The sequence below is a fragment of the Nycticebus coucang genome, chromosome 4 (assembly GCF_027406575.1).
Source record: "Nycticebus coucang isolate mNycCou1 chromosome 4, mNycCou1.pri, whole genome shotgun sequence".
Lineage (NCBI taxonomy): Eukaryota > Metazoa > Chordata > Mammalia > Primates > Lorisidae > Nycticebus > Nycticebus coucang.
In genome coordinates, this window is record NC_069783.1 from 110,838,820 (window position 1) to 110,865,970 (window position 27,151).

General features: G+C 47.9%; 1 protein-coding gene across 3 annotated transcripts in view; it reads right to left on the bottom strand.

Annotated features, from left to right (window-relative positions):
- The window catches only part of AACS (acetoacetyl-CoA synthetase), a 64,944-nt gene extending 46,665 nt beyond the window's left edge, over window positions 1-18,279 (bottom strand). For all 3 annotated transcript variants that reach the window (XM_053587797.1, XM_053587795.1, XM_053587796.1), the window contains exons 1-5: window positions 18,023-18,279; window positions 12,486-12,589; window positions 11,481-11,601; window positions 5,334-5,447; window positions 1,804-1,901 (exon numbers count right to left, since the gene is read on the bottom strand). In XM_053587797.1, coding sequence (XP_053443772.1) covers window positions 1,804-1,901; window positions 5,334-5,447; window positions 11,481-11,601; window positions 12,486-12,589; window positions 18,023-18,155 — 570 coding nt within the window. In that variant the 5' untranslated portion in view covers window positions 18,156-18,279. The remainder of the gene's footprint in view (window positions 1-1,803; window positions 1,902-5,333; window positions 5,448-11,480; window positions 11,602-12,485; window positions 12,590-18,022) is intronic.
- Window positions 18,280-27,151: the final 8,872 nt, after the last annotated feature.

Below are 27,151 nucleotides of genomic sequence, written 5' to 3' on the forward strand. Positions count from 1 at the left end.
AGGAGCCCCACTGTCCCGTGGTGGTCTTCATCAACCCACACACACACCACACACAGCTCTCCCAATATCTCACAACCCACTTACAAAAGGCTGAAATTTAACTCAAAACACTCCCATCTCCTGACTAGTTAATAGTAGGTCACACCACACTTGCCAAGAGGTCAAGCCCTGTCCCCAACCCCAAGGAACTATCTTCAACAGCTCCTGCAGTGTGCATGTTACTGCCTCCCTTTCCCGCTGAGAAATCTAGAGCACCCACCTGAGGACACAGAGCTGGGAAGCCCTCTGAGCCCAGGGTGCCCACCACACCAACCCACCTTCTGGCCAAAGCCCTTCCCTTTGCACTGCCAAGGACTCCAGCAACAATAGGGATCTCACCCTCCCCGACCTTCCATAGGACCCTGCCAGCCCCAAGCAGCTCACAAATTCCCCATAGAGGGCCTTGGGGACAGAACAGGCCACAGGTAGCACTGCTGTCTCAGGAGGATCCTCACGGACCCAGGAGGTCCTAGGGTTGAGGCAGTCTGGGAAAGGGCTCAGGCAAGTTCCAAGGGGGCACTGAGCAGGGAGCCACAGGGCCGTCATCCCCTCCCTCAGTGGCACCTTCAACTGACGGTTGGCCTTGGTCAACCATTTACCCCTGCAGGCTTCTATGTCTGATTCCCCTCCACGCAGTGTGGGAGAGATGCCATTACTCCTCAAAGACCTACTGGAAGAGCCAGCTTCAAAGGAGACAGGCACCTCAAGTTCACACCCCAAAAGCCTCACCTGTGGGCAACCATGAACACTGACTCCGGGCACTGACCCCTCCCGCAAGCCGCCACTGCTCTAGGTGTCCTGCGTGCACAGACTTATTTTACATCTGTCTCCTGGCTCTGCACCTGTTTTGCAGATGAGGAAATCTGAGGCACAAAGTGGATAAATGACTCTCCCAGGACTTGTGGCCAGCTGCGCCTGGTCAGCACTCAGCCACTGGGCTGCCCCAACCTATCCACAGTGGGCTTGGCCCAGAACAAAAGCAGCCTCGTGCCAGGAAGAGTGTTCAGGGACATAGACACCACGTGTCCTCTAACAGAGTCTGTCCTTATGGCTCAGGAAGGTCCCTGATGCCCGAGACTCTGCAGCCAAGAGAGGGCCCTGGCCGGGGAGCAGGGTTGGGGCATCCAGCAAGTCCCACACTGCTGCTGCGTCATTCGCCCCACGGAGTTTACTGTGCACTTCTGGTCACTGCCTTGTCCCCTCTGGGCGATGGACACGCCCTGGGGTGGTATGGTTCCTTCAGGGTGGTGTGGGGACAGAGAGGCCCCCCTCCCAGAGCACATGCCCACATAGCACAGAGTATGATCCAAAGGAGGGATGGAACCACAGAAGTCAAAGCAAGGAGGCCCTGGGAGGACTTCTGTGAGCAACAGCTTCAGAACAAATCTGGAAAACTTTCCTCAGAGGATAATCATTTAGGAAATCCCACGTGGTCACTACTTCACAGGTGGGGAAGACAGAATGATCTCACTGGACCTTAATGACACTGGCTACTGCACACATCACCCGCCAAGGTCATCCCTACACAGTGGAGCTGTTAGAACCACTTGAAAGGAAGAAAGAACCAGCTCATCTTACATTTAAAAATAAGGTGCAGCTCCTTCTGGGTCTTTCTCTCTCTCTTGTTATTCCTGTCACTGGCCAGGGTCATGGGAGGCCTCTATGGCACTGCTGAACAGCCCCACGGGAATTCTACCTGCAGCCACCTTTGCCCAGGACACTCACAGGGCACAGTCACCCCCTCCGCTGCGGACCCAGACTCACGTTCACACCGAAGTCCGGGGATGTGGAGCTCCAGATGGCCCCAATACTTGCTGCGGCCAGCATGGCTTCCACAGCATGCTCGCTGTTGGGCAAATAACCTGTGGGAAGGACACAGGGAGGAAGACTTGGGTGCGAGTGTGCTGGAGGCAACACAGTAGGCAGACTTCCAAAGGTTCCTCTGAGGGCCAGGACAGGGCCAGAGTGGAGAGAAGGAGGCTGGCTTGAGCTGCCCACAGATCATATCCTCTCTACCCTCCCTCTATCCTCTACTACCCGAATCACCTGCCTCCAGCCTGTCTACTCTCCACTACCCCCAACACAGGTCCATTCTCTACATTCTAATCAGGTTACCCTGCAGCCCTGCGTGACCAGCCCCATCCTCCCGGGGCCTCTGCTTCCTCTGCAGGAGCTGTTCCCAGCAGCCTTTCAGTTCTTCAGTTGCTCTAAGCTACTCCTGCCACGGGGCCTTTGCACAGGCTGTCTGCCCTGCCTGACAGCACCAGCCTTCTCCATTCAGGGCATGCTCATCCCTCAGATTCTAACTTAAACATAAAGGAAACTTCCACAAAGAGGCCTTCTTCGAGGCCTTTCTTTCCCCCTCCCTGTGAACTTTAGTCCCCTCCTAGTCACCTGAAAAACACTCCGTATTTCTCACTCACCAAACTCACCAAAACTGCAAATGAATGATCACCTGTGTAACTGGGGGTTTAATGTCTGGTTCTCACATGGGGAGCTGGGACTTTTCCTGCCTTGTCCATTTATTTTGTTCTGTGCCCTGCCTTTCAGAGCCCTCAGATACTTGCTGGCTGGTAGATAAAAGGATGGATGACAAAGAAACAGGTGGATGGATGGGTGGATGGGTGGAGAGAGGAGGAAGAGGGAACCAAGAACACAGCAGTGCAGTCAAGAGCCATGGACCAAGCGGTCAGGAACAGAGGAGATGCTCAGGCCCTCGCCCACTGGCATTCATGACAACAGAGGCAGAGAATCCTTAAGGCCAGAGAGATGCTCAATTAAACAAATCGCCCTACACATTCCAGAGGAAAAGACATGGGCACAAGGCATTAGGGAGCAGAAGGCCCTTGGCCAAAGGCCTCACCTAACAGCCCTCTCCCTCCTCCTCTCCTGCCCCCTGTAGTTTATACTTCCAATTCTTTGGCTTCACATGCATCTCCCCTGCTAGGCCACAAGCACCCAAGGGGTCCAAGACACAGAGGTGGAAAATACCATCTTCACTCAGCCCCCAGGGCTCTGCTCGCAGATCTGTGAGGAGTCTCCTGTGCATATGAAACCTGGCTGTGTGTGTACACTAAAAGGTCTCAACAGTGTCATCCCCAAGGGCAAGGTGGGACTCACTGTCTGGGAGACTGGGAGAGCCAGCTGACTACTTGGTGACTGACAAGTGCTGAGGAGTCAGCCCTTCCCCTGAAGTGTATCTCCTAGGGAAAACTGATATCCAAACTGGGATCTGGGAAACACCCCTCAAAGGTGTCTTGACTGTCTCCCCCATCATACCCTGTTCTGTTCTCCTTCTCTCAGAAATGTTACTCCAAAAAGAGATTTTAAAAAATAAAATTGGACAATAGAATGTTTTGCATTTCTTTGCTAGACCTTGAAAGAATACAGATTAATTTGGACCAAGAAGGACCCAAGAAAAGTAAACTTTCTTTTTTTTTTGAGACAGAGTCTCACTTCGTCACCTCGGTAGAGTGTCACGGCATCATAGCTCACAACAACCTCAAACTCTTGGGCTCAAGTGATTCTCTTGCCTCAGCCTCCCGAATAGCTGGTACTATAGGCACCTGCCAGCTATTTTCAGAGACAGGGTCTCACTCTTGCTCAGGCTGGTCTTGAACCAGTGAGCTCAGGCAATCCACCCACCTTGGCCTCCCAGAGTGCTAGGATTACAGCCATGAGCCACCAAGAAAAGCAAACTTTCAACCTCAAAAAATGCCTGTTCCAAGCACTGACCTAGGACTCATACTCATTCATTCAAAAAGTAATTATTCAATGTCAACCATGTGCCAGGCACTCCTCACAGATGTAGATAGGGAAGCAAAAGACAAGGCCCCAGCCTTGCACACTGGAGGACACACGCACACATGGCCCAGTGTGACACATAAGGACTATAAGGAAAAGCAAAGCAGGTGCAGGAAGAGTGATGGCTTTTCTAAAGGCTAACCAGGGATGGCTTCTGAAGAGGTAACATCTGAACAGAAACCCCAACAAAAATGGGGTGAACCCTGAAGATATGCAAAAGGAGAACATTCAATCAAGGGCTGAGACAGGAGGTAACTTAACATGTCCCTTTCTGTTTGATTCTTTTCTAGTCAACCAAAATATGTTGAGCATTAATGCCCTGGCCAATTCTGTTATCTGAGAAGACACGGGGCCTGCCATTCACTGCGTTTTATATAAGGCCATCCAGCTTCTCATCCTTCTTTGCAAATAAGCCGCAATAAGTTCTCTTGGAAGAGGCACACCCCCACCAAAAGCCAAAATTCCCGAGTCCAAGCCCCTGGTCAGAAGCTTCTCCTAACACCCCTGTCCTGTGGCCTTGCCCCATGGTGGGGACAGAGGAGGATGTACAGGGGCCACACTGGAAGTTACTCACCCTGTCTGCACTTGCTCCTCCCTGTGTGCACACCCACCTAGATCAGAATGAAACCAAGTTCCTTGGGGCAGAGAACGGGTACATTTAGCTCAGATTCAAAAACTCTGAACAGAACTTCAGATTTTTTCCAGAAATTCAGGTGAAAGGAAAACTATAAGAAAAATACCTAAAGAGGAAATCAGTTTTCAGGAGGAAATCATTACTTGCGGTCTGAAGGAGCAAAAAGGGGGCCAGCTCTCAGGGAGGAAGAGCCAGCCAGACCTCAGGCCTCAGTCACCATCTTCAGACTCTAGCCCTGGGTGCTTTTTGGAAATAATGGCCCCCTACAGGGTCTCAGCACAGAGTCTGGCAGGTCCTGCTCCTTTGGGTCCTATACACCCTCTTTCCCTTGCTCAAGGGCTTAGAGGAGGGGGAAAGTAGTCAAAACAGACCAAGCCTTAGGAATCTCTACACAGAGGCAGGTGAAGGTGGACAAGGCTCTTGGGACCAGTCCTGGTGCCTGCCTCACCTTCTGCCCACAGAGCTCCTGTCACCCCTGTAGACACCTCACTAGCCTCAGGACCTTTGCACAGGCTGTCACTGTAGCCTGGACTGACTATTCCTCTCCTCCCTCACTGCAGGTCTAACTCTTACATACACCTTCATTAATCCAGCCAACTAGTCCTGACTGCACATCCTTGATGTTCCTGGAATCGTTTTAGGCTCTAGGACAAAATAAGGAACAAAACAAAGACAAGTCTCACCTTCACAGAACAGGGTACTCTTTCAATGATTTCCCTCGTCTATTTTTTTGCCTTCCAAGTCCAGTCTTACAAGGTTTTATGTAATATACCATGACTCTACCTTATTCAAATGTCATCCAAGCCATTCATTCTGGCTTCCCCCCAAAACCATCACAAGCACCAAAAATACTTACCGACAACCCGATCTCCTTTTTTCACACCCATTCTCCTCATCGCTGCCGCAAACAGAGCCACTTGCTGCCTCAACTCTTCAAAAGTCACCTTCGCAATTTCCTCTTTGCCTTCCCCTGGGAAGAGAAAAAAAGACAAATCGTACACAGACCATCCTAAGAAGAAAGGTTCCAAATCAAAGACACTGAATGAAAAATGCCACCTATTTTAGTCCAGGTTGTTAACCTATACCTAGGGAATACATCATACAGATGGGTCAACTCAACTTTATGGGAAAAAAAGCTCGTATGGAAATCAGCCTCGGAAATGCACTAACAACATTTGCCATTTAAAGATTTCCTCTTGTGGGCGGGTGCAGTAGCTCATGTCTATAATCCCAGCACATTGGGAGCCCAAGGCAGGAGGATCACTTGAGACCAGGAGTAGTTAGACCAGCCTGGGCAACACAGGGAAACCCTGTCTTTTAAAAAAAATTTTTTTAATTAGTCAGGCATGGTGGCTAATTTAAACATTTTGTGCATGGTTCTTTGTCATCTTACAGCATTTCCTGCAACCAAGATTCAGAACATTTTCACCAACTCAGACACTTCCCTCCTGCTGCCCATTTATAGCTGACCCCCATCTCTACCCTCTAGACAATCACTCATCTGTCCTCTAGCTGTACAATTCTGTCATTTCAAGACTGTCTTATACACGGAAGCATACAGGAGGTCGCCATTTGAGATTGGCTTTTCACTTGGTACAATGCTGCTAAAATTCACTTAAGTTGTTGCATGCATCAGTAATTCATTCCTTTCCTCACTGAGAAGTATACCACCTTTGGTTCTGTTAGTTTGTAAAAAAAAAAAATTATAAATGCAAACTCACTACAGAAAAATTTTACTTTGCAGAAAAAAAGTATGAGGAAGAAAATAAAGGCCAGGCACAATGGCTCATGCCTGTAGTCCTAGCATTTGGGTAAACCAAGGATCACTTGACTGTTAATCTTTGATGCCAACATTTTATTCCTGATTGCTAATGGCTTTCCAAGTTTACAAAGTGAATAAATATCCGAATGTCTCTGTGGTATAAATCTGACTTTTTCTTCTATGGTTAAAGTCATATACGCTGACTCAGCATCCTTTCCCACCTCCCTGGAGTAGCCTTTCAGTTACCTCTCCCTTATTCCCAGACCAGATAATTCTCCATCCCATAAAAATAATCAGTAACCTGAAATCTACTCTTCCAAGACAAAATGTGCTGCACGGGCAGCTGTTCTAACAATTAAAACACGCATGGGCTAATAAGTGCTGTTCTGCTCTACTCACTGGAGCATGAAGGCAACTGTGCACGTGGTTATTTTTTGTTTGTTTTTTTAGAGCATCGCACGGCCTCACCTGGGCCTACACACATGCAGGAAGATGAGCTCTGCGGAGAATGCCTGAGTGAGCATGCGCAGAGCTCCGTGAGCGCCTGCACCCAGCTGCCAGAGTAAGCAACCAATCAGGAAAACATGCAGAAAATGAAGCACAAGGATCTAAAAGTACCCAAGCCAATAACTAGCCAACTCAGGACCCTGCTTAGGTAAAATATCCAATTTGTAAACTAAATTTTATCCCTGGCTTGTGGGCACTTACTCCCATTCTAAACACGAGGAAGGGGAGAACTCATTAAAAGAAAGGAAAAGGATGGTGGGGGTGGGACAGAGGGGGACAGGAGGGGTGTAAAACATGGAATTATAACCCACCCTGGAGACAGAGGTGGGCTTAAAATACTTAGTAAAAGGCAACTGGCTGGGTTCAGCCAATACTTTGTGTATCTCAGAGAGAGAGGCAGGTGGAGGGACACCTAGTTCCATCCCCACCCAGACACCAGTATTACAAGTTCTAGGAAGACTGGTATCACCACCAGCAGCAAGCAGGTGTATTACTACTGAGTTTTAGTTTTTGGCGTTTTTTAAAAAAAGATCCACATCTGATTGTTCCCACTTTCCAGTCAGGAAATTCATTAAAAGAAACCAGGAAAAACCAGGACCTCATGAAATGTCTGTGACCTGGGGTGAAAGTACCTGCACATTGAACAGGATCAGGAGCAGAGCATGAAGGAGAGGCCCTTGGCTCAGTGCCTGTGGCTCAAGCGGCTAAGGCACCAGCCACAGACACCTGAGCTGGCCGGTTCGCGAATCTAGTCCGGGCCGCCAAACAACAATGATGGCTGCGACCAAAAAATAGCCGGGCGTTGTGGCGGGCACCTATAGTTCCAGCTACGTGGGAGGCAGAGGCAGGAGAATCACTTGAGCCCAGGAGTTAGAGGTTGCTGTGAGCTGTGATGCCATAGCACTCTACTCTGTCTCAAAAAAAAAGGAGAGGCCCACACTCCCGCTCTTCAGGATAGTGAAGGACACCTATGGGCTGATGCCTGGTGAGATCTACATAGCATCGTAGTCCCAGAAGCTGGACAGCCCTGTGCAGGTCTCTTAGGCACAAACAAAATGTGGTCTATTCCTACTAGGGAATATTATTAGGACATAAAAAGAATGAAGTACTGATCCACGCTACAGTGTGGATGAACCTCAATACAGCCGTGCTGAAAGAAGAAGCCAGTCATAGAAGGATACATGTGAAACATCCAGAACAGGCAAATCCTTGGAGGAAGCACATTGATGGCCCCAGGGCTACAGGAGGGAGCAACAGGAAGTGACTGCTAATGGTTCAGTGACTACTTCTGGGATACGGCAATGATCTGTAACCAGAAGTGGTAGCTACACAACCCTTATGAATACGCTAAAAACCACTGAACTATATAATTTCAACGGGTGAACTTGATAGCATGTGCATTATATCCTAATTAAAAACAAAGAACCTCTGACTCCCACCCCGCTCCCCTCATACACCTGGCCATCCAGTACTCCCCGTGAGTCTCCTTGCCGGGGTCTGCCCCAGACCTGCCCCATTTCACACAACACACACTCCTGACTCCTGAAATACTGGTATAAACAAGTCCTATTCTGAAACACAGCGAGGGTACTCACTCTACTTAAAGAATGTAAAGACGTCCTAGAGGGAATGTCCTCATTCACCCATTTTTGCAAAGCTAGAACTTAATATAATACTTTTGCCAAAAGCATGGTACCCCTTGAGGACACCTCCAGGAGCCCCGTAATTGTGAACATGAACCATCCCTGCCACAGCCCTATGGACAACCCTGGGGAACCCTGGCAGTTTCCTGAGTTGGAATCTGCCTTCCCACGGTGCCATCTCTTCCAGTTCTCCACCTGGCGGCAGGGTGCCCACGGCTCATAAGGGCCCCCAGCTTACCTTAGAAGCCCTGGGCTCCCAGGCCCTAAGGTGCTCCTAGGCCCTGCCAGCTTCCCCCATCGACCTCACACGCCTGCTTGCTCTCCCTCTGCCTGGGACCACCTCCGCCACCGCTGCATGACTCATTTGCTCACATTCAAGCTCCGGCTGGAATCTCACCTCCTCTAACAGGCATCCCTGGCGGCCCGTCTAAAACAGCTCTGCACCCCACCTCTCATCTCTTTCCCATTACGGTACTTCATTTGTTCTTCCAAGCGCTGTAAGCTATCTAGAATATTATTACATATGTTTTCTTATTTATTGTTGCCCCCACCCCCTGAATGTCAGCCTCCTGAGAACAGGGAGCTTGTCTGTCCTATTCAACTGTCTTCCCAGCACCCTGCACAAAGGGGTTAGTGAATGCAGATCTGAGGGAGAAGCGGATGGAAGGAAGGGTGCAGATGCCTCCTCAGGCAACAAGAGTGAGACAGAGCACTGGTGTGTGTCCCCAGGGTCACCCATCCACTCAGCCTTAACTAGATCAAAGCTGAGACCCAGGTTTGAAAGGAGTAGAATGATAGTGAACAGACTACCACATAAAGACAATACTCTGTGGCTTAACCAGGAATTTTCATTAGAAGCGACTGTAGCTTTAAAGATTGACCTGAGCCTGGGCTCCAGCCCTAGGCACAGACCAGCAAATCGTAGTGGGAGCTGGGCAGCGTAGTGGGAGCTGGGCAGCGTGATATTAACAGCTGCACAGGGGCTTTTGGTCCTTCCCGCGGCAACAGAGAGAGCCCTTTGCTCTTGAGCCTGGGCAGACTGGGCCACTCGGTGCCTGTCACCAGTGCTTTGGCTTCTCGTGTGATCTAGTGAGACAGTGACATTTCCTGGATATCTACAAAAATGAAAATTCAGGGCGACGCCTGTGGCTCAAAGGAGTAGGGCTCTGGCCCCATATGCCGGAGATGGCGGGTTCAAACCCAGCCCTGGCCAAAAACTGCAAAAAAAAAAAGAAAAGAAAAGAAAAATGGAAATTCAGTTTTTGATAAGTATTTTGTCCACAGTGAATTAGTCTTTCTCTAGGCTTCTAATAGAAATTGCCAATTCTGAGACTCATCTTGGCACTTAATTACATAGCTACTTTAGACTGTCAACTGTTTCCAGTATACGTTGGCCCTATTTCCGGGACTAAATGTTAATATCCTGAAGGCAGAACATGATTTCAGCTGATTTTTCGGTCTTATATTGCAAGCTGTCTTAGACAAAAGATGTGTTCAATAAATTCTTGCTTTTAGTACAATTAAGCTTTTAGTACAACTTTTAAAATACTAAAAACAAAAATAAACAAAAGCTGCACAGATTTTAGACATGTAACCTAGACTGAGAATTCTGTGTTTCTCCTCCGTGCTGAGGACTGTGCTGAGCTACATAGACGCAGATACTTTCACTTCATCCCAATAATAACCTTGATGTAGGTATCATCGCCCCATTTTACAGACCCCAGAGGCTGAGTGACCTATGCATAGTCCCACTATGAGGGTGTGCAACTGTAATTTGAGCTCTCAAATCCCCACTCAAGCCTATGTCCTCCTGTTGCAGGAACTACTGCCCTAGTACAAACACAACAGTGTGATCCCCACACCACTGCTGGTCAAATACAGTGACTTTTAGTGAAGATGAGGGTTGCTAACGGCAAGGATGCTAGCACCTGCAAGGATAGGCATCAGGCAGCAGGACAGGACAAAAACACCTCCACAAAAATCTAGATGTGATGGCAGAGCACACAGCAATCTTGGGCCCTTTTTACCTATAAAGGTAAACCAACTCTCATACCTCAATACCTCAAGAGCATTAGATTTTGGCACCATCCAAAAAATAGAAGTCTGAGTCATGAAAACAAAAAGTTTAATGATGTTCTGTCTCCTCTAATTAGCATATTTCCCCACAACTTAATAAAACACATAGTGGGCTGAGCAAGGTGACTCACACCTGTAATATCAGCACTCCAGAAGGCCAAGGTGGAAGGATCCCTTGAGCTCAGGAGTTTGAGACCAACTGGAGGAAGAACAAGACCCAATCTCTACTAAAAATAGAAAAATTAGCCAGGTGTGGTGGCGCCTGCCTGTAGTCCCAGCTACTCAGGAGGCTGAAGCAAAAGGATCACTTGAGCCCAGGAGTTTGAATTTGTCTGAGCTAGGCTGACACCACAGCACTGTAGCCTGGGCAACAGAATAAGACTCTGTCTCAAAAAAGTAAATAAATAAAAACACATTATGTCCAAAATGAATATAGTTTTATTACTCAAAGGGGAAAAGCTCAGTCACCTGGGAGACCTACTTATGTGAAATACCTCAAATCCTAACAATACTAGATATATCCAATGTTTCTTTTCATAAAATATTCAACTGTATCAAAAAGCTAATTTATTTATAGGTTAACCTCAGAATCTCCTTATTTTAAAAAATCCTAGTTTATTTAGACTATTTCATTCATTACAGTTTTTCCCGAGACTGCTTAGTTTATAAATTGATATAGTCTCTAAACTTTATTTTAAAAGGAGAAACCAGCGGGAAGAAATTCTAGCCATATTTCTATTGCCGACTTTCCAAGTGACTCATGCCAGGAACTTAATATTGGGTATCTCTGTTCCTCCCACAAAACATAACCACACAACCAGTCCTATTCCTCCCCAGGAAAAATATGGTCAACATAAGGCTCAATTACATCAGACAGGTGCCAGGATATTATTTGAAAATCCCATACGTCTACCTCTACGTACGTCAAGAGCCTCTCCAAATATGTGGCACTGCCCGTATGCACCATCTAGAACGTCAATGGAGGAAACCCGAGTTGAGTGTCACCAGGACTCACTTGCAACATAAAGGGCAACTCTGTCGTTCTCTTTGTGCCGCAAGAGGTTTTCTGCATAGTTGAGACGACTGCCTTTGAACCACTCGGGGACATCTGCGATTCCTTTTGATGTGTCCACAACCTATACAGAATGACACAAATAAATAAATGCAAGCCTGCCTCCCAGGAAGTTAATTTATTGGTTTAAATAAATTATTTTATACATTGAATTTTGAACTGTCCTAAAGGCTTGATACTAAAAACAGAAATAAATGCCAAGGGAAAAAACTCTCATCTCCAGTTATTAACACTCTGTCAACAAATACTTACTGAGCACCTACTTCAGGAGAGGTGCTGAAGACAGACGAGGCACTTGCCCAGGGTGGCAAGCTGTGACCAGACACCACCTGCGCCTCCCCCACAATTTTCTGGAATTTGACCCTGCTTACTTCTTTGGGGTGCTGGAGCCTTGATTTTTAGTTTCAAAGTGCTGACAGATAAACCTTTCAGAATTTATTTTTTAAGACAATAATAGATTATACCCCGAATAACAGGACTCCCTTTCCCCAGACATTTATTGATTTACAGTATAGGGATTGAAAAGTTCTCTAAAATGCAGGTTAAAAAAAATGACAAAATTACTGATAGATTAAAAATAATGTAATTGTACTTAATACAACTGAACATGAAACTATACTCTTCAAAATGATTAAGATGGTAATATTTATGTTATGTGTATGTTACCATAATTAAACATTCAAAATATCTACTATTGAGAATCCTACTACTTAGGAACTCTCAAGTTCCCAGAACAGGGCCTAGGATCTACATGCAACAGAGAATGCACAGATTCCAAGGTCTCCATGGGGTCAATGATAGGTTAATGCCAGTTCTCTAGGACAATGACTCTTTCCCATCAACATGAGCTTGTAAAAGGAGATTATGATTTAATATTCCCCCAAATTAACATTTCACCTTGAAACACGGCCACAAAAAAGACAATGCGCAAGGAAAACCTCTCCTTACCTCATCATACATACGTGAGAAGACAATTTCACTGAATTTCCAGAACTCTGCCCAGAAGTCTGAATATGACTCAACTGACCAATAGTACAAGTCATCATAATTCTCTAAAACCAAAATAAAATGGCAGACAGGTCAGATAAACCTCAGAAGGGAAGTCTTTGAAGTTCAATCATAAGATGGACACACCTAAGGAATGGCAGGAACATCTGAGTGGTTCAAAAGCGTCTGTTAAGAAATGGTCTTGGGTGGCGCCTGTGGCTCAGTCGGTAGGGCGCCGGCCCCATATACCGAGGGTGACAGGTTCAAACCCAGCCCTGGCCAAACTGCAACAAAAAAATAGCCAGGCGTTGTGGCAGGCGCCTGTAGTCCCAGCTACTCAGGAGGCTGAGGCAAAAGAATCGCTTAAGCCCAGGAGTTGGAGGTTGCTGTGAGCCGTGTGACGTCACAGCACTCTACTGAGTGTGACAAAGTGAGACTCTGTCTCTACAAAAAAAAAAAAAAAAGAAAGAAAGAAAGAAATGGTCGGGCGGCGCCTGTGGCTCAAAGGAGTAGGACACGGCCCCATATGCCGGAAGTGGCGGGTTCAAACCCAGCCCTGGCCAAAAGCTGCAAAAAAAGAAAGAAATGGTATTGGCTTTCTCATTTGTTTCATTTTGTTTTGTTTTTAGATAGAATCTCACTTTGTTGCCCTTGGTAGAGTGCCATGGCATCACAGCTCACAGCAACCTCAAACTCCTGGGCTCAAGTGATTCTCTTTCTTCAGCCTCTGGACGACTATAGGCACCTGCCACAATGGCCGGCTATTTTTAGTGATGGGATCTCCCTCTTGCTCAGGCTGGTCTCGAACCTATGAGCTCAGGCAATCTATCTGCCTTGGCCTCCCAGAGTGCTAGGATTATAGGCATGAGCCACCGTGCTCGGCCTTGATTTTTACTGATGCAAACCTCCACTACTAGTCTTCAAAAGGAACAAAAGCGCGAGGGCAGTGATTTCACATCATAACCACTATGCCCAAGAACATGGACTCTGGAGGCAGAATGCCTGGGTTCAAATCGTGGCTTGGCCATTTATTATCTATAAGACCTCAGGCAAGTGACATAAGGTCTCTGTGCCTCAGTTTTCCCACCTATAAAATAGGGAAGGGGTGATGAATATCTCCTTCCTGCCACAGGGCTACTGTGAGGATTTAAATAAGCACAAAGGAGAGAGATCAGCAAGACCCAGGGTGGCAGGGATGGGCTGCAAGGGGAGGTGGGCCCAGGCTGGCTCTAGCAGCAGAGGCAGGGTCAAGATGCCTGGAAGAAATCCTCATAGGCTGTCAAAATGCCAAGAGCCTTGGAAAGGGGAGCTGGAGAAAGTAGGTCTAGGGAAGAAACAAAGATCAACCCAGGTAAAGTGTGGACAGTTGGCTCAGAGATCCGACAGCCACAATCAGGGGTCAGATTACAGGAAATTTAGGGCTCCAAGCTCAAAGAAGAAAGGCAAGGCTGGGTGCTGTGGCTCATGCCCATAATCCCAGAACTTTGGGAGAAAAAGGTGTGAGGCTTACTTGAGTCCACGAGTTTGAGACCAGACTGGGCAACATAGCAAGACTCAATCTCAACAAAAAAATTAAAAATTAGCCAGTATGGTGGCACATGGGAGGCTGAAGTGGGAAGATTGCTTGAATCCAGCAATGATGCCTACACCTCCTCTAAGCCCTATGAGACAACTTCCCCTGCCCCACCCGCACTCCTCCTACTAAGGACAGGGACCATGGACCAGGTCAATCAAGCTTGCAGAGAAAAATGCAATGGAGTGAGTCCAGAAAGGTGGGACGAGCCCTGACCCTGGCAACCTGGCTTGGACATCTCAGGCAGGCCACTCTGCCCCTCTGGGACTCAGTTTACCTAATGGGTCACCTGGAAATTGTTCACTGGAGCAGGCCATGGTTCTTCCTAGAATAGTGGAATAGTCAAGCCTGCACTCCAGGGTCAGGTTGGATAACCTGGACTAGAACCTCAGTGTGACCCCTGCCTAGACCTTGGACAAGCTACTTCACCTCTCTGAACCTCAGTATTCTCACCTGAAAAATGGGGATAACAGCTGGGACACTTCTAAAGCACAGCATGGCAAGAGCACAGGCTCTGGGACCACCACTCTCCAACTGGGTGACAAGTTATGTATCTTTTCTGGGCTTCAGTTTTATTCATAAAAGGGGGATAATGGTACTTATCATAGGGGCTCTGTGAGCACCAAATGAGTCAGAACCTAAAGTGCTGGAAATAATACTCATCAGACAGAAAGCGTCCAAGGGTGTTGGCTACCAGTGTCATGTCTGCCCCTTCTGCAGGAGTATCACATATGAGGACCCAATAGTATGAGATGGACCAAGACATGGAGACAGGGGTAAAAGAAGCACTGTACATAGGAGTGTGCCATGCTCTCAGCTGAGGGAAGGAAGCACTGGGCTCAGCCAGTTCTTTGGCCAAGATGTACCTGCAGGAAACAGCTCTTGATAATCATCCCCCATAGTTCCTCTCTCTCTCAATGTCTTTTTTTTTTTTTTTTTTTTTTGTAGAGACAGAGTCTCACTGTACTGCCCTCGGGTAGAGAGCCGTGGCGTCACATGGCTCACAGCAACCTCTAACTCTTGGGCTTACGCGATTCTCTTGCCTCAGCCTCCCGAGCAGCTGGGACTACAGGCGCCTGCCACAACGCCCGGCTATTTTTTTGTTGCAGTTTGGCTGGGGCTGGGTTTGAACCCACCACCCTCGGCATATGGGGCCGGCGCCCTACTCACTGAGCCACAGGCGCCGCCCTCTCTCAATGTCTTTTATATAATCACTTTGGTCCTCACAAATGGCAGAGTTCCAGCAGCACAAACTCTTCTAAACTGATAGTAGAAATCCAGGCCTCTGGAGAAAACCTCAAAGCCCATGATGAAAGCACATCCACCCTCAGCATCACTGAGGGAAGAAGATGTGACCAGCCACCAAATCTGGGGAACAAGTAGTCAGCCACAAAGTACCCTAGGAGACAATGGCAAAGTGGGTCAACTTTATGGAAAAGAACTTTTCCACCATCAGCAACTCGGCCATAGCACCAAATGCGATTCTTCAGATGAGGAGGGTGCCACACGAGTTACAATCTGGAAGCCTAGGTGACCACAGGCACATTTGGGTCAGGCTGCAAGATGTTCCAGTTGCTAGAATATTCTAGAGCCTGAAATGGTTGCTAGCACTTAAGAATTCATGTTTAAATAAAATTCTGGAGTTCTGGCTGCTCCTAAGAAAAGCAGATTATCTGACTGTGGTAGCCAGCCAGTGATTCTCACCTCCGGGCATTTATGCCCCCAAATTGTCTCCTCCCCAACCTGAAAAGGGCTGATCTTCATAGTCAACAGGACATGTGCAAATGACCAAGTGTGACTTCGGAGGGCAAGTCATGAGAGACATCACATCTGCCTTGCTTTCTTGGGTCACTTGCTCCGGAAGAACCAATAAGACACGTTGTGAGGACACCCAAGCAGTCCCCCATGGCAGACAACACAGGCCTTCTGCCCACAACCAGCACTGGCTTCCTGCCATGTGAGTGCATCTCCTGGGGAGGCTCCTCCAGCCCCGGTCAAGCCTCTGAAAGACCCTAAGCCAGAGCCACCCACAGAAACTGAGAGGTAACAAATGTTTGTTGTTCTAAGGAGCTACATTTGGGGTCGGTTTGTGGCAAGCAGTAGATAATTAATGTACTTCCACGCCACACAATCAGCTAGAACTAGGGGTGGCTGCCCCATCTGGCCCTCTAAATGCCAGAGGCAACAAAAATGGTGGTTAGGAACACAGACTCTGGAGGCAGACTACAGCTCCACTACCTACAGCTGCAAAGTCTTTGTGCTTCAGTTTTCTTAGCTGTGTAATGGGGACAGAAGTACTGCCCACATGGTGGCATCACTGTGAGGGTTACATTAGCTGATCCACATCGAGTGCCAGAATGCGGGCCAGCATCTATAAAGTACTCACCAAATATTAACCAGAGATTATTAATATCTCTGACACCTGTCTGGGCCCCACAGGCTTCTGAATTTTCATCCCTTCTTCCTCTCCACTGATGCGAACTTTGACCAGCCTATACCTTCAAATCTCAGCTAAAGGTTTCATCTGCCCTTTTAAGCAGCACTCTCTGCTAAACCCAGTACAGAGTGAAGTACTCAGAATGCCGACCCCAATCTGCCCATGCACTGGATGCTCAGCACAGACTAACTTGTGGCCCATTTTTCCCAGGGTGAGCCTTCTCCATCTTCACTGAGCTATTGAAGAATGTGGACTTCTATTTGTTGGCAAACTCTACTCCAACTACTCACACACAGAGTTGACTTGCAGAGTCCCTGCCCTTCCCTCTGTGGCGGGCCTGGAAGCTGCCAGGTGGAAATTTGCAAATCCGTGGTCAACAAGGAACCATTGAGAACATCTGAACCAAGGAGTGACAAAGTCAGACCGGTGCTCCAAGATTACTCTGGCAAAACAAGCAGGGTATACTGACAGGGGAAGGGAAGCAGGAAGCAGAGAAACCAACCACTGTTCAGAAAAGAGGAAAGGAGGCCCCCAGACCCTGGCATAGGGCTGGAAAGGAGGAATGTAGGAAAGCTGTGTCACTGAGGCAGGCTTCTGGTGCAAGGCAGATGACTCAGTCTCACTTTCTGTGAGGATGACCAAGAACAGTGATGCCACCAACAGAAACCAGGGAGTCCCTGCACCAAACCGGCTGAGGGGAGAAGAAAGCCATGAGTTGAAAAATCTCTGAGCAACGCCCAGGGGAGGGGGGAGGGATAGGTGGCTCAGGAAGCTGGACAGGCCAGCTGGAGCTCAAGACAAAGCACCTGGAATGCTCCTCACCCAGACAGGTGGTTTCTGAGGACCAAAGTTGTGCCTGGAAGGAGGTTCCTTGGCTAGGTTCTGCTAGGGGACTGGCAGTGTAAACACAATGGCGAGGGTTCCCACCTGGCGATCCGTCCAGGCGCTGGCCTCTAGGAGAAGCAGCATGTGAGGGACAAGAGGGGTAGCTCAAGGTACCGTGAGCTGGCAAAGGATCACCACAAACATAGGAAGAGCCACAAGTCAGAAAGACCCTATGCCCAGGACGAAGCCCCTACTGGCTGGAGAGCAGGGAGCCCCTCACAGGCAGGAAAGCCCAGCAAGGGACCTCACGTTCAACAGCAGGGCTGCCACTTCCAGAGGGATGACCCTCCAGGGAGAGGGCGACACCTATATACGGAGGAGATGCTGCAGAGGGTCAGCGGACAGGAAGGCAAAACCCCAGTGAGAAGATCCCCCCACCCTCTGAATAACAGTCCCCATGTCAGTGTCATCTCCGACCCCAGAAGCAGAAACTGGACCTCGGGAGAAGCTCCCAACCAAGAGGAGCGACGCCAGAATGGGAGCGCCCCCACGCCGGGAGGCAAGACCCTCTACCAGGTGGTCCCTCGCACCCACCCGGAGCCTGTATCCGGGAAGGTCACCACGGCTCCGAGAGGTGACCCCGGCCGCGCGCCCCGCACTCACCCAGCGCCCGGCCGCAAGCGGCGCCCACGGCCGCCCGGAAGCGGTCCATCTGCGTGCGCTTCTTGCTGTCAGGCTCCCACATCACCTCGCACTCCAGGATCTCCTCCTGCCCGGCCCGCGTCCCCTTAGACATGGCTGCGGCGAGGACCAGCACAGGAGCCGAGAGCAGCTACAAGAGCAGCGCCTGGCGCGTGAGCAACTGAGCCGAAGCAGTACCCCAAGCCAGAGCCAGCGCAGCTGCAGCTGCCACCTAGGGGGCGCCCGGCTGGCCGCGCCCCCGCCCCTCGGGACTGGTCCCGGGCCCGCCCCTTACCGCCTGTAACCCTCCGCCGGGACCGCCTCACAAAGGAGTGCTCGCAGCGCGGGGACTCCAACCCACCGTCTGGGGCTGGGCCGGTGCGCGGCTGCGCAGGTGCCCTGGGCCTCAGCTCCCCTCCCTTACCCGGGGCTGCAGGGAGTTAAAGCAGCACCGGCAACCGGGCGTCCGTGGCGCTGGCTCCTTGATGTATGTGTGTACCCTTTCACTCGCTGTTGGATAATTGATAACTGAAGAACAACTCGCTGTTGTTCTTCCTGCCGATAATTTATTGAGCGCCTATGGTGTGCCGGGCGCTTGGTGGAGCTTTGAGGATACAGCAGTGAACAAAGCAAAATTATTGCCCTTCTGTCAACAGATGGGAGGAGGGGAACAGGTGCGTGTGTGGGAAAACAACAAATAAATGCATCGTGTATGTAGATATAATATCATACATGAATACATACAATAATATACACAGTGTATCAGTATCAGAATATACATTTCAGAAGAATACATGTAGTATATAACATTGCAGTAATGTTTTTTAGATACCTAAACCTAAATAAAAAGAAAAAAAATATTGGTATAATTAAAGGTATTCAGAGCCGTGCCAGTGGCTCAAAGGGATAGGGCGCCAGCCCTATATGCTAGAGGTGGCGGGTTCAAACCCAGCCCCGGCCAAAAAAAATAAAAAATAAAAATAAAAGGTATTCAGCCTGGACAGCATTGCAAAACCCCATCTCTTAAAAAAATGTTTTTTGGGGCGGCGCCTGTGGCTCAGTGAGTGGGGCGCCGGCCCCATGTGCCGAGGGTGGCGGGTTCGGGCCCGGCCTGGCCAAACTGCAACAAAAAAATAGCCGGGCGTTGTGGCGGGCGCCTGTAGTCCCAGCTGCTCGGGAGGCTGAGGCAAGAGAATCACGTAAGCCCAAGAGCTGGAGGTTGCTGTGAGCCATGTGACGCCACGGCACTCTACCAAGGGCGGTACAGTGAGACTCTGTCTCTACAAAAAAATATATATATATTTTTTTTTAATTAGTCAGGGGTGATGGTGGGTGCCTGTAATCCCAGATACTCAGGAAGCTGAGATGGGAGGATCTCTTGGTTCTAGGAGTTTGAGGCTGCAGTGAGCTATCATCTTGCCACAGCACCCCAGCCTGGGCAGGAGAAAAAAATCTAGAAAGTTGGCAGGCCAAGTGCACTTACACTTTCATCAGATGGCTGACCTCCGAGTCATTTCTTTGAATTTGCCCTGCTTCCCCCTCCAAGTCTGAGTCCACAAGTATTTCTTTGGATTTTTTTCCCCACACTGGCATGTTTTCAGCGAGGCTTTCTGTGTGCAGAGTTCTCAGTTTTGTACAGTGGACCATTAACCAATACAGTACATTAATGCAGACAGACTGAGTCCTCTGGAATATATTAAAAGGATTTTCATGTAAAAGGCACAAATATTTGGAAATAGCAGTTTTCCCAAAAAGGCCCAAACTGATGGTCTAGAAGAAGAATAGCAACCATAACTGAAGTAGAAAGCAGAAGTACCTGAAGATAGTCCATATGTGTTGGATAGTATGGATTTCCTTTTTCTCCCCTCAACTCAAAGTGTGATATTTCTTTGTACACATAGAAACAAATACCACAATCCTAAGATGAAGCTGAAAAAGAAATTAATCTTAGGGAGAGAGCTGGAAAAGAAAATCAGCACGGTGGACACTAATGGCTACTATTCAATAGCTCCACTGTCTCCCTTATGAACAGAATCCCAACTTTGCTGTCTCTCCTACCAGGACTGTGCCCAGCCTCAGAGTCTGTACTGGGACTTATATTTTCATCATAGGCCTAAATAGATATTTAAAAATTAAGCATTTTGACCAGGCACAGCAACCCATCCCTGTAATGCTAACAGTCTAGGAGGCCTAGGTGGGAGGATCCCTTGAGCTCAGGAGTTGGAGACCAGTCTATACTAAAAATAGAAAAATTATCCAGTTGTAGTGGCTGCCACCTGTAGTCCCACTTACTTGGAAGGCTGAGGCAGGAGGATCACTTGAACCCAGGAGTTTGAGGTTGCTGTGAACTAGGCTGATGCCACTGTACCCCAGCAAGACTCTTTAAAAGAAATAAAGAAGGGTGGCATCTGTGGCTCAAAGGAGTAAGGCGCCGGCCCCATATGCAGGAGGTGGTGGGTTCAAACCCAGACCTGGCCAAAAACTGCAAAAAAAGAAAGAAAGAAAGAAAGAGGCTCAGTGCTGGCCACATGCACCATGGCTGATGGGTTTGAATCAGTCCAGGGCCTGCTAAACAAAAAAAAAGAAAGAAAAAGAAAAAATAGCCCGGCATTGTGGCAGGCACCTATAGTCCCAGTTAGTAGGAAGGCTGAGGCAAGAGAATCACTTGAGCCCAAGAATTTGAGATTGCTATGAGCTGTGATGCCACAGCACTCTATTGAGGGCGACATAGAGAGATTCTGTCTCAAAAAAAAGAAAGAAAAGAAAAGAAAAAAGGAGCATTTTATAACAAGTAAGATGAGGATTGGCCATAATTAGAATAAAAATGCCATGATGTGAGTGGATAAAATAAACTTCTGCCTACCATATTGAGTAATGCACACCAAAACAGAAAGAAGTGACATTTTACAGTGTACATGTACTACTTCTTCAAATATATCTTGAAAATTTAGAAGTACTGAAAAATACTCTAGTTACACTTAAAAGGATCAGGGTCAATACATTTCACTGCTTTGGTTGTTCTAAAATCACAACCCAAGCCATACTTCACTCCTAGGATAAATGTGTAAGCCAGAGAAAGTCAAGAGAGCGGCCCATAACTCATAAAAGGAGGCTTTGGTGCCTTTGCTGTTTAAACCCCCTGGGCAAGACACCACAGAACAAACTGGGATGAGTCGACTGCTTTTACTGTTAAGTCTGTGAAGGGCAGTGGAGAAGACAGATGCTCTCTCTGGCATGTCCCTCCCCTACTCCCCGCCCCCCCAGCCGGATTTTAAAAAACCAAGTACATAAGAGGTTGAGGGTCTGCAAATTATCTGTAGTAAATCTGTGCTTTCAAACCCCCTAGAAAGTCTTAGCCTTCCCCCAAGGATAAATATGCCCTAATTTAAAGACCCACAGGTGTAAGCCAATCACAATGCTCCTTTTTCCCTTTTGGTGCTGATTGGCCTGGGGTGGGCATGTGACCAGGCTTGGCCCAATGAGACCCAAAGAGTATTATAAGGGCGTCTGGAAACGTTTCCTTCTATTTCCCCATGAGCGAGACTTTTTTTGCTTGGAGCTGTGATGGTTAATTTGTAGCCTAAAGAAATAAGGTTGAATGGGCGGCCCTGTGGCTCAAAGGAGTAAGGTGCCAGCTCCATATGCTGGAGGTGATGGGTTCAAACCCAGCCCCGGCCAAAAACTGCAAAAAAAAAAAAAAAAGAAAGAAGGTTGAAGAAAGAATCAGGATATGAGAACAGAAAGGGGGAAATCCCCAATCTTCCCACTGAGCTGCCAGAGCAAGTACATGTCGGCCTAGCCCTGGGCTTATCCTGATTTAAGCACAGGGAGTTGAGTGTCATAGTGTGCTGCCAAAAGCATTCTGGCTGAAGCAGTCACCAAAGGTTATTTCTCTTCTGTTTTGCCCTGGGGAAACTCAGAGACATTTGTCACCTGCGTGCCCTAGGCCAGCTGGTCTGGAGTTATGAAACCACCAGGAAAAACTAGGAAGGGTCAGGTCCCCGTGTCAGGCCCCTCTATCACAGCCTCTGGGTCTCAGGGTGCCACAGGACAGGATGGGACAGGCGCCATGATTTCAAAATTAAAGAGTTTCTGGCAAAGAACACAAGCAAATAGTTCTATAAGGTGAATTTTGCCTCAAGCATGTTTTGTTTGGCTCAGGTTGTTTGTTTGGGTGGGGGGGTTGTTTTTGAGACAGTCTCACTCTGCTCCCTAGGCTAAAGAGCCATGATGTCACCCTGGCTCACAGCAAATTCAACTCCTGGGGTCAAACGAGCCTCTGCCTCAGCCTCTGGAGTAGCTGGAACTACAGGCGCCCTCCACAACGCTGGGCTCATTTTTCTATTTCTTTAGTAGAGACAGGGTTTCACTCTTACTCAGGCCGATCTGGAACTACTGAGCTCAAGAGATCTTCCTGCCTCGGCCTCTCAGAACTCTGGGATTACAAGTGTCAGTCACGGCACCCAGCGCCCACCCCACCCCATTCACGTCGTTTTAAAACTTGTTTTGAATGTCTTACTGACAATGTTTAAAAATTAGGAGATGTCATATTAAAATACAGATTTGGGACTTTTTTTGTTGGAAATTCGAAAGTTCTGGCAATATCAGACTCGGTAGCAACAACCCACTAGGGTTGTGGATTCCCCTCCTTAGAGAGCAGTAATTCTCCTTAGTATGCCCCACCAAGCCCACATGGCTCGTTTTCATTTTCTGACTTTCCATTTCAATCTCTTTTCATTCCAATTATCCAGTATGGGAGATTCTTTGAAGACAGAATCAGGATATTGAAAAAGAAAGGGGAGGCGGCGCCTGTGGCTCAAAGGAGTAGGGCACCAGCCCCATATACCGGAGGTGGTGGGTTCAAACCTGGCCCCAACCAAAAACTGCAAAAAATAAATAAAATATAGTGATATTAAATAACAAAATAAAAAATAAATAAATAAAAAGAAAGGAGAAATCCCCAGTCTTCCCACTGAGCTGCCAGAGCAAGCATTTTTTGGCCTAGCCCTGGGCTTGTCCTGGTTTAAGCACAGGGAGTTGAGTGTCATAGTGTATGACAGGATGTGAGCCAGGGATCAACATCACAACCAGGGATGTATCAAACACCCATTGAATGAAAGGACCTGCTGGCCAGTCCTGTAGCCCAGATGAGGGCCCCACCTTGTTAGTCATCCCCCACCGTTTTCCTAAATGAGTTAGAACTAAGCAGTGAGAATTGACAGTGAGAGCAGGTAAGGAGGAAACTCTTTGCCAGGTTTTCCCAAGAATCCTAACCTCTTTAACTGAATTCAAACTAAAGGAATATAAATTTATCCATTTATTTAACATTTATTTATTTGTTGAACACCTATCAGGCACTGTTCTAATGCTGAGGATATAATATGCAATGAACAAGACAGACAAATTTCTTGTGCATGTGAAGTTGACATTAGAGTGGGAGAGAGACTATATGTATGATTGTTTTAAAGGAAAATAAGGAGAAAGAGTGTCCCAAGGGGATGGGGAGGGCATCTTAGAAACCTGGTCGGGGAAGGGTCTCCCTAATGAAATAATATGAGCTGACACCTAAAGGAAGTGCCACATCCAGCCCATTGCTGAGCTATGGGGAGAGCCTTGCAGAGGGCATAGGCAGAGCAAGTGCAAAGGCCCTGAGGCATGCTTGACACGGTCATAACAGTAGTGACCCTACTACCTTGGAGGTATTTCCAGGGGCCTTGGTAGGCCAAGCCATAGGACTTTAGATTTCATTCAAAGTGTGGTGAGAAGCCACACTTTGGAAGTTTTTGAGCAGGGAAGTGATGTGACTTGCATTTTCAAAGGAGTATTGTGGCTGCTGTATGGTCATCAAATCCAGTTGGATTTGGGGATGATGGAACACACGTGAGGAGATCTGCTAGGGGATACTGTGAAAGCTCTTATGGGTATCACAGCAGTTAGGACCAGAGGGGAAGGTGGAGGTGATAAGAAGGGGGCCCTTTCTCTCTATACCTAAGTGGGCAATACCTATCTATAGCTCTAGATACCTATATATAAATATCCATTTATTTATTTATTTTTTTTTTTTTTTTTTTTTTTTGTAGAGACAGAGTCTCACTTTATGGCCCTCTGTAGAGTGCCGTGGCGTCACACAGCTCACAGCAACCTCAAACTCTTGGGCTTACGCGATTCTCTTGCCTCAGCCTCCCGAGTAGCTGGGACTACTCCATTTATTTTTATAAAAATATAAATCTGTAACTAGCTATATGTACTTAGAACTACATTGGAAGGTACAGACAGCGGGATATGCTGCTGCCTTGGATGAGCAGCACGTGGAGCCCACACTAGACAAGGAGAAGTTCCAGCTTCAAATTACTTTTACCTGGCTCGGCGCCTGTGGCTCAAACAACTAAGGCATCAGCCACATACACCTGAGCTGCTGGGTTCGAATCCAGCCCGGGCCCGCCAAACAACAATGACATCTGCAACCAAAAAATAGCCGGGTGTTGTGGCAGGCACCTGTAGTCCCAGCTACTTGGGAGGCAGAGGCAGGAGAATCTCTTGAGCCCAGGAGTTGGAGGTTGCTGTGAGCTGTGATGCCATGGCACTCTACCCAGGGTGACAGCTTGAGGCTCTGCCTCAAAGAAAAAAATATATATATATTACTTTTACCTGAGTGTCACCAAAGCAGTGATGAAGACAGACCAGAACAGAGGCACAGAGGGGCAGGCAGTCACGGCATCACCGTGGGCAGCAGCTGCTGACACAACCACCTCACTACATCAGCCCACAAGGAAGGCAAGGGGTGATTGCAACTGCAGAGTCACCCAGGTCCCAAGTTTATCAGGCTAAAGGTCTGTTGATGAGTTTCTTTTTCTGGCCACCATAGTGTGGTTACATCAGCCCTCAGTGGGTCCAGAGGTGCCTGAGATGATGTCCCAGAGTTCAGCCTCCTCTCCAGCCCCCCCCAACCAAGAGCAGAGAAAATGTGGCTACGCGCCTCCACGTCCCCAACAGAAGGGGAATATGGTCATCCAAGGGAGAACTCTACAGCGGGGACCATGAATGCTCTGCAGATACATCAGTGCGGGGGATCCCATCATGCTGAGCAAAGAAAAAGCAGCCATGGAATTGTACAAACTGTATGTTTCGGTCAAAACCAGGCAAACCCAAAAAGTGTTCTTGTTAGGAAACTATATGTACTAGGAAAGGGGAAGGGGGGAGGGCAGGGGAGGGGAGAGGAAGGGACAGGAGGAGAGAGGAAGGAGGAGAGGGAGGGGAAGGGAGGGGAAGGGAAGGGAAGCAACATCCAAGGCACTGGTTTCTTTTAAGGGAAATTTAAGGAGGGATATCCAGGATACTGGTCACATCCTGTTAAGCTGTGTGACAAGTCCATGGTGTAAATTTATCATTCTACCAATGGCACATGTACACATATGTGGTCTTTTCGTATGTTTCACACATCTCACAGTTTAAAAAAATAAATAAAGGCAGGGCCCCCAAACTCTGATGATCCTAATGACTATTTTACTTCACTAAGCCCAGAGTAAAAAGTTAGAAAGTGAAGTCTTTCAATGGGAGAATGGCTGATAAAGTATATTATAATCCATGCTGTGCAATACTGTACACACCAGTTAATAATCAGAATGGCTTGGGGCCTGTAGCTCAAGTGGCTAAGGCGCCAGCCACGTACACCAGAGCTGGTGTGTTCGTATCCAGCCCAGGCCTGCCAAACAACAATGACAACTACAACCAAAAAATAGCTGGGTGTTGTGGCGGGTGCCTGTAGTCCCAGCTACTTGGGAGGCTGAGGTAAGAGAATTGCTTAAGCCCAAGAGTTTGAGGTTGCTGTGAGCTGTGACACCACAGCACTTTACTCAGGGTGACAGCTTGAGGCTCTGTCTCAAAATAAATAAATAAATAAATAATCAGAATGTTCTTAAAGAGGATGTTGAGAGAAAACAAATGGCAGAATGCTGTGATCAGGCTGACCTGGGAGCTTTGACTTCTCACTGTTAATTGCTCATGGTCAGTTAGAGATCAAACTCCTCATTCTGTGCCCCCCCCTCACTGCTTAAAAAAAATTAAAAATTAAATTAAAAAAGAACATGTAGGGGCAGCACCTGTGGCTCAAAGGAGTAGGGCGCCGGCCCCATATGCTGGAGGTGGTGGGTTCAAGAGTCACCCAGGTCTTGAGTTTATCAGGCTAAAGGGCTGTGGACGAGTTTCTTTTTCTGGCCTCCATGGTGTGATTTCATCAGCCCTCTCCATCCACCCAATGGGCAGTGGAGATCAGTGGGTGCCAGAAGTGCCTGAAGTGATGTCCCAGAGTTCAGAATCCTCTCCAGCTCCCCCCCAAGAGCAGAGAAAATGTGGCTACGCGCCTCCACGTCCCCAATAAGAAGGGGAATATGGGGCCAAACCTAGCCCTGGCCAAAAACTGCAAAAAAAAAAAAGAACATGTGCTGTTATAGAAAAATACAAGACTCCACTGGTGTTTTAAAATGTCTTCATTGGTATATATAATATGTATTTTCTTTTTTTTTTTTTTTTTGTGGTTTTTGGCCGGGGCTGGGTTTGAACCCGCCACCTCTGGCATATGGGACCGGTGCCCTACTCCTTGAACCACAGGCGCCGCCCGATATAATATGTATTTTCTATACAATAAATGTATGTGTAGAGAAAGAACTGGAAGGCTATTGTAGTAGGTTGAGTGATGGCCTCTCCCCAAAAGATATGTCCACCTGCCACATAGGAATATTTCTTATTTGGAAAAAGAGCATTACAGATATAACTAAGGTAAGGCTCTTGACATGCAAAGATCATCCTGGTTTACTTGGGCAGGCCCTAATCTGATGGGAAGTGTCCTTATAAGAGATACAGGGAGGAAAGACACAGAGGAAAAGGCCATGTGACACAGAGACAGAGAGTAGAGTGGTGCAGCCACAAGCCAAGGAATGCCAAGATCCTGCAGGAGCAAGGAAGGACACCCTGTCCCCAGCCTCCAGCCTCTGGAAGCAGCATGGCCCTGCTGACACCTTCATTTCCAACTTCTGGTCTTCAGAACTGTGAGAAAATACAACTTCTGCTGTTTTCAGCTACCCAGTTTGTGGTCATTTTTTACACCGAACCTAG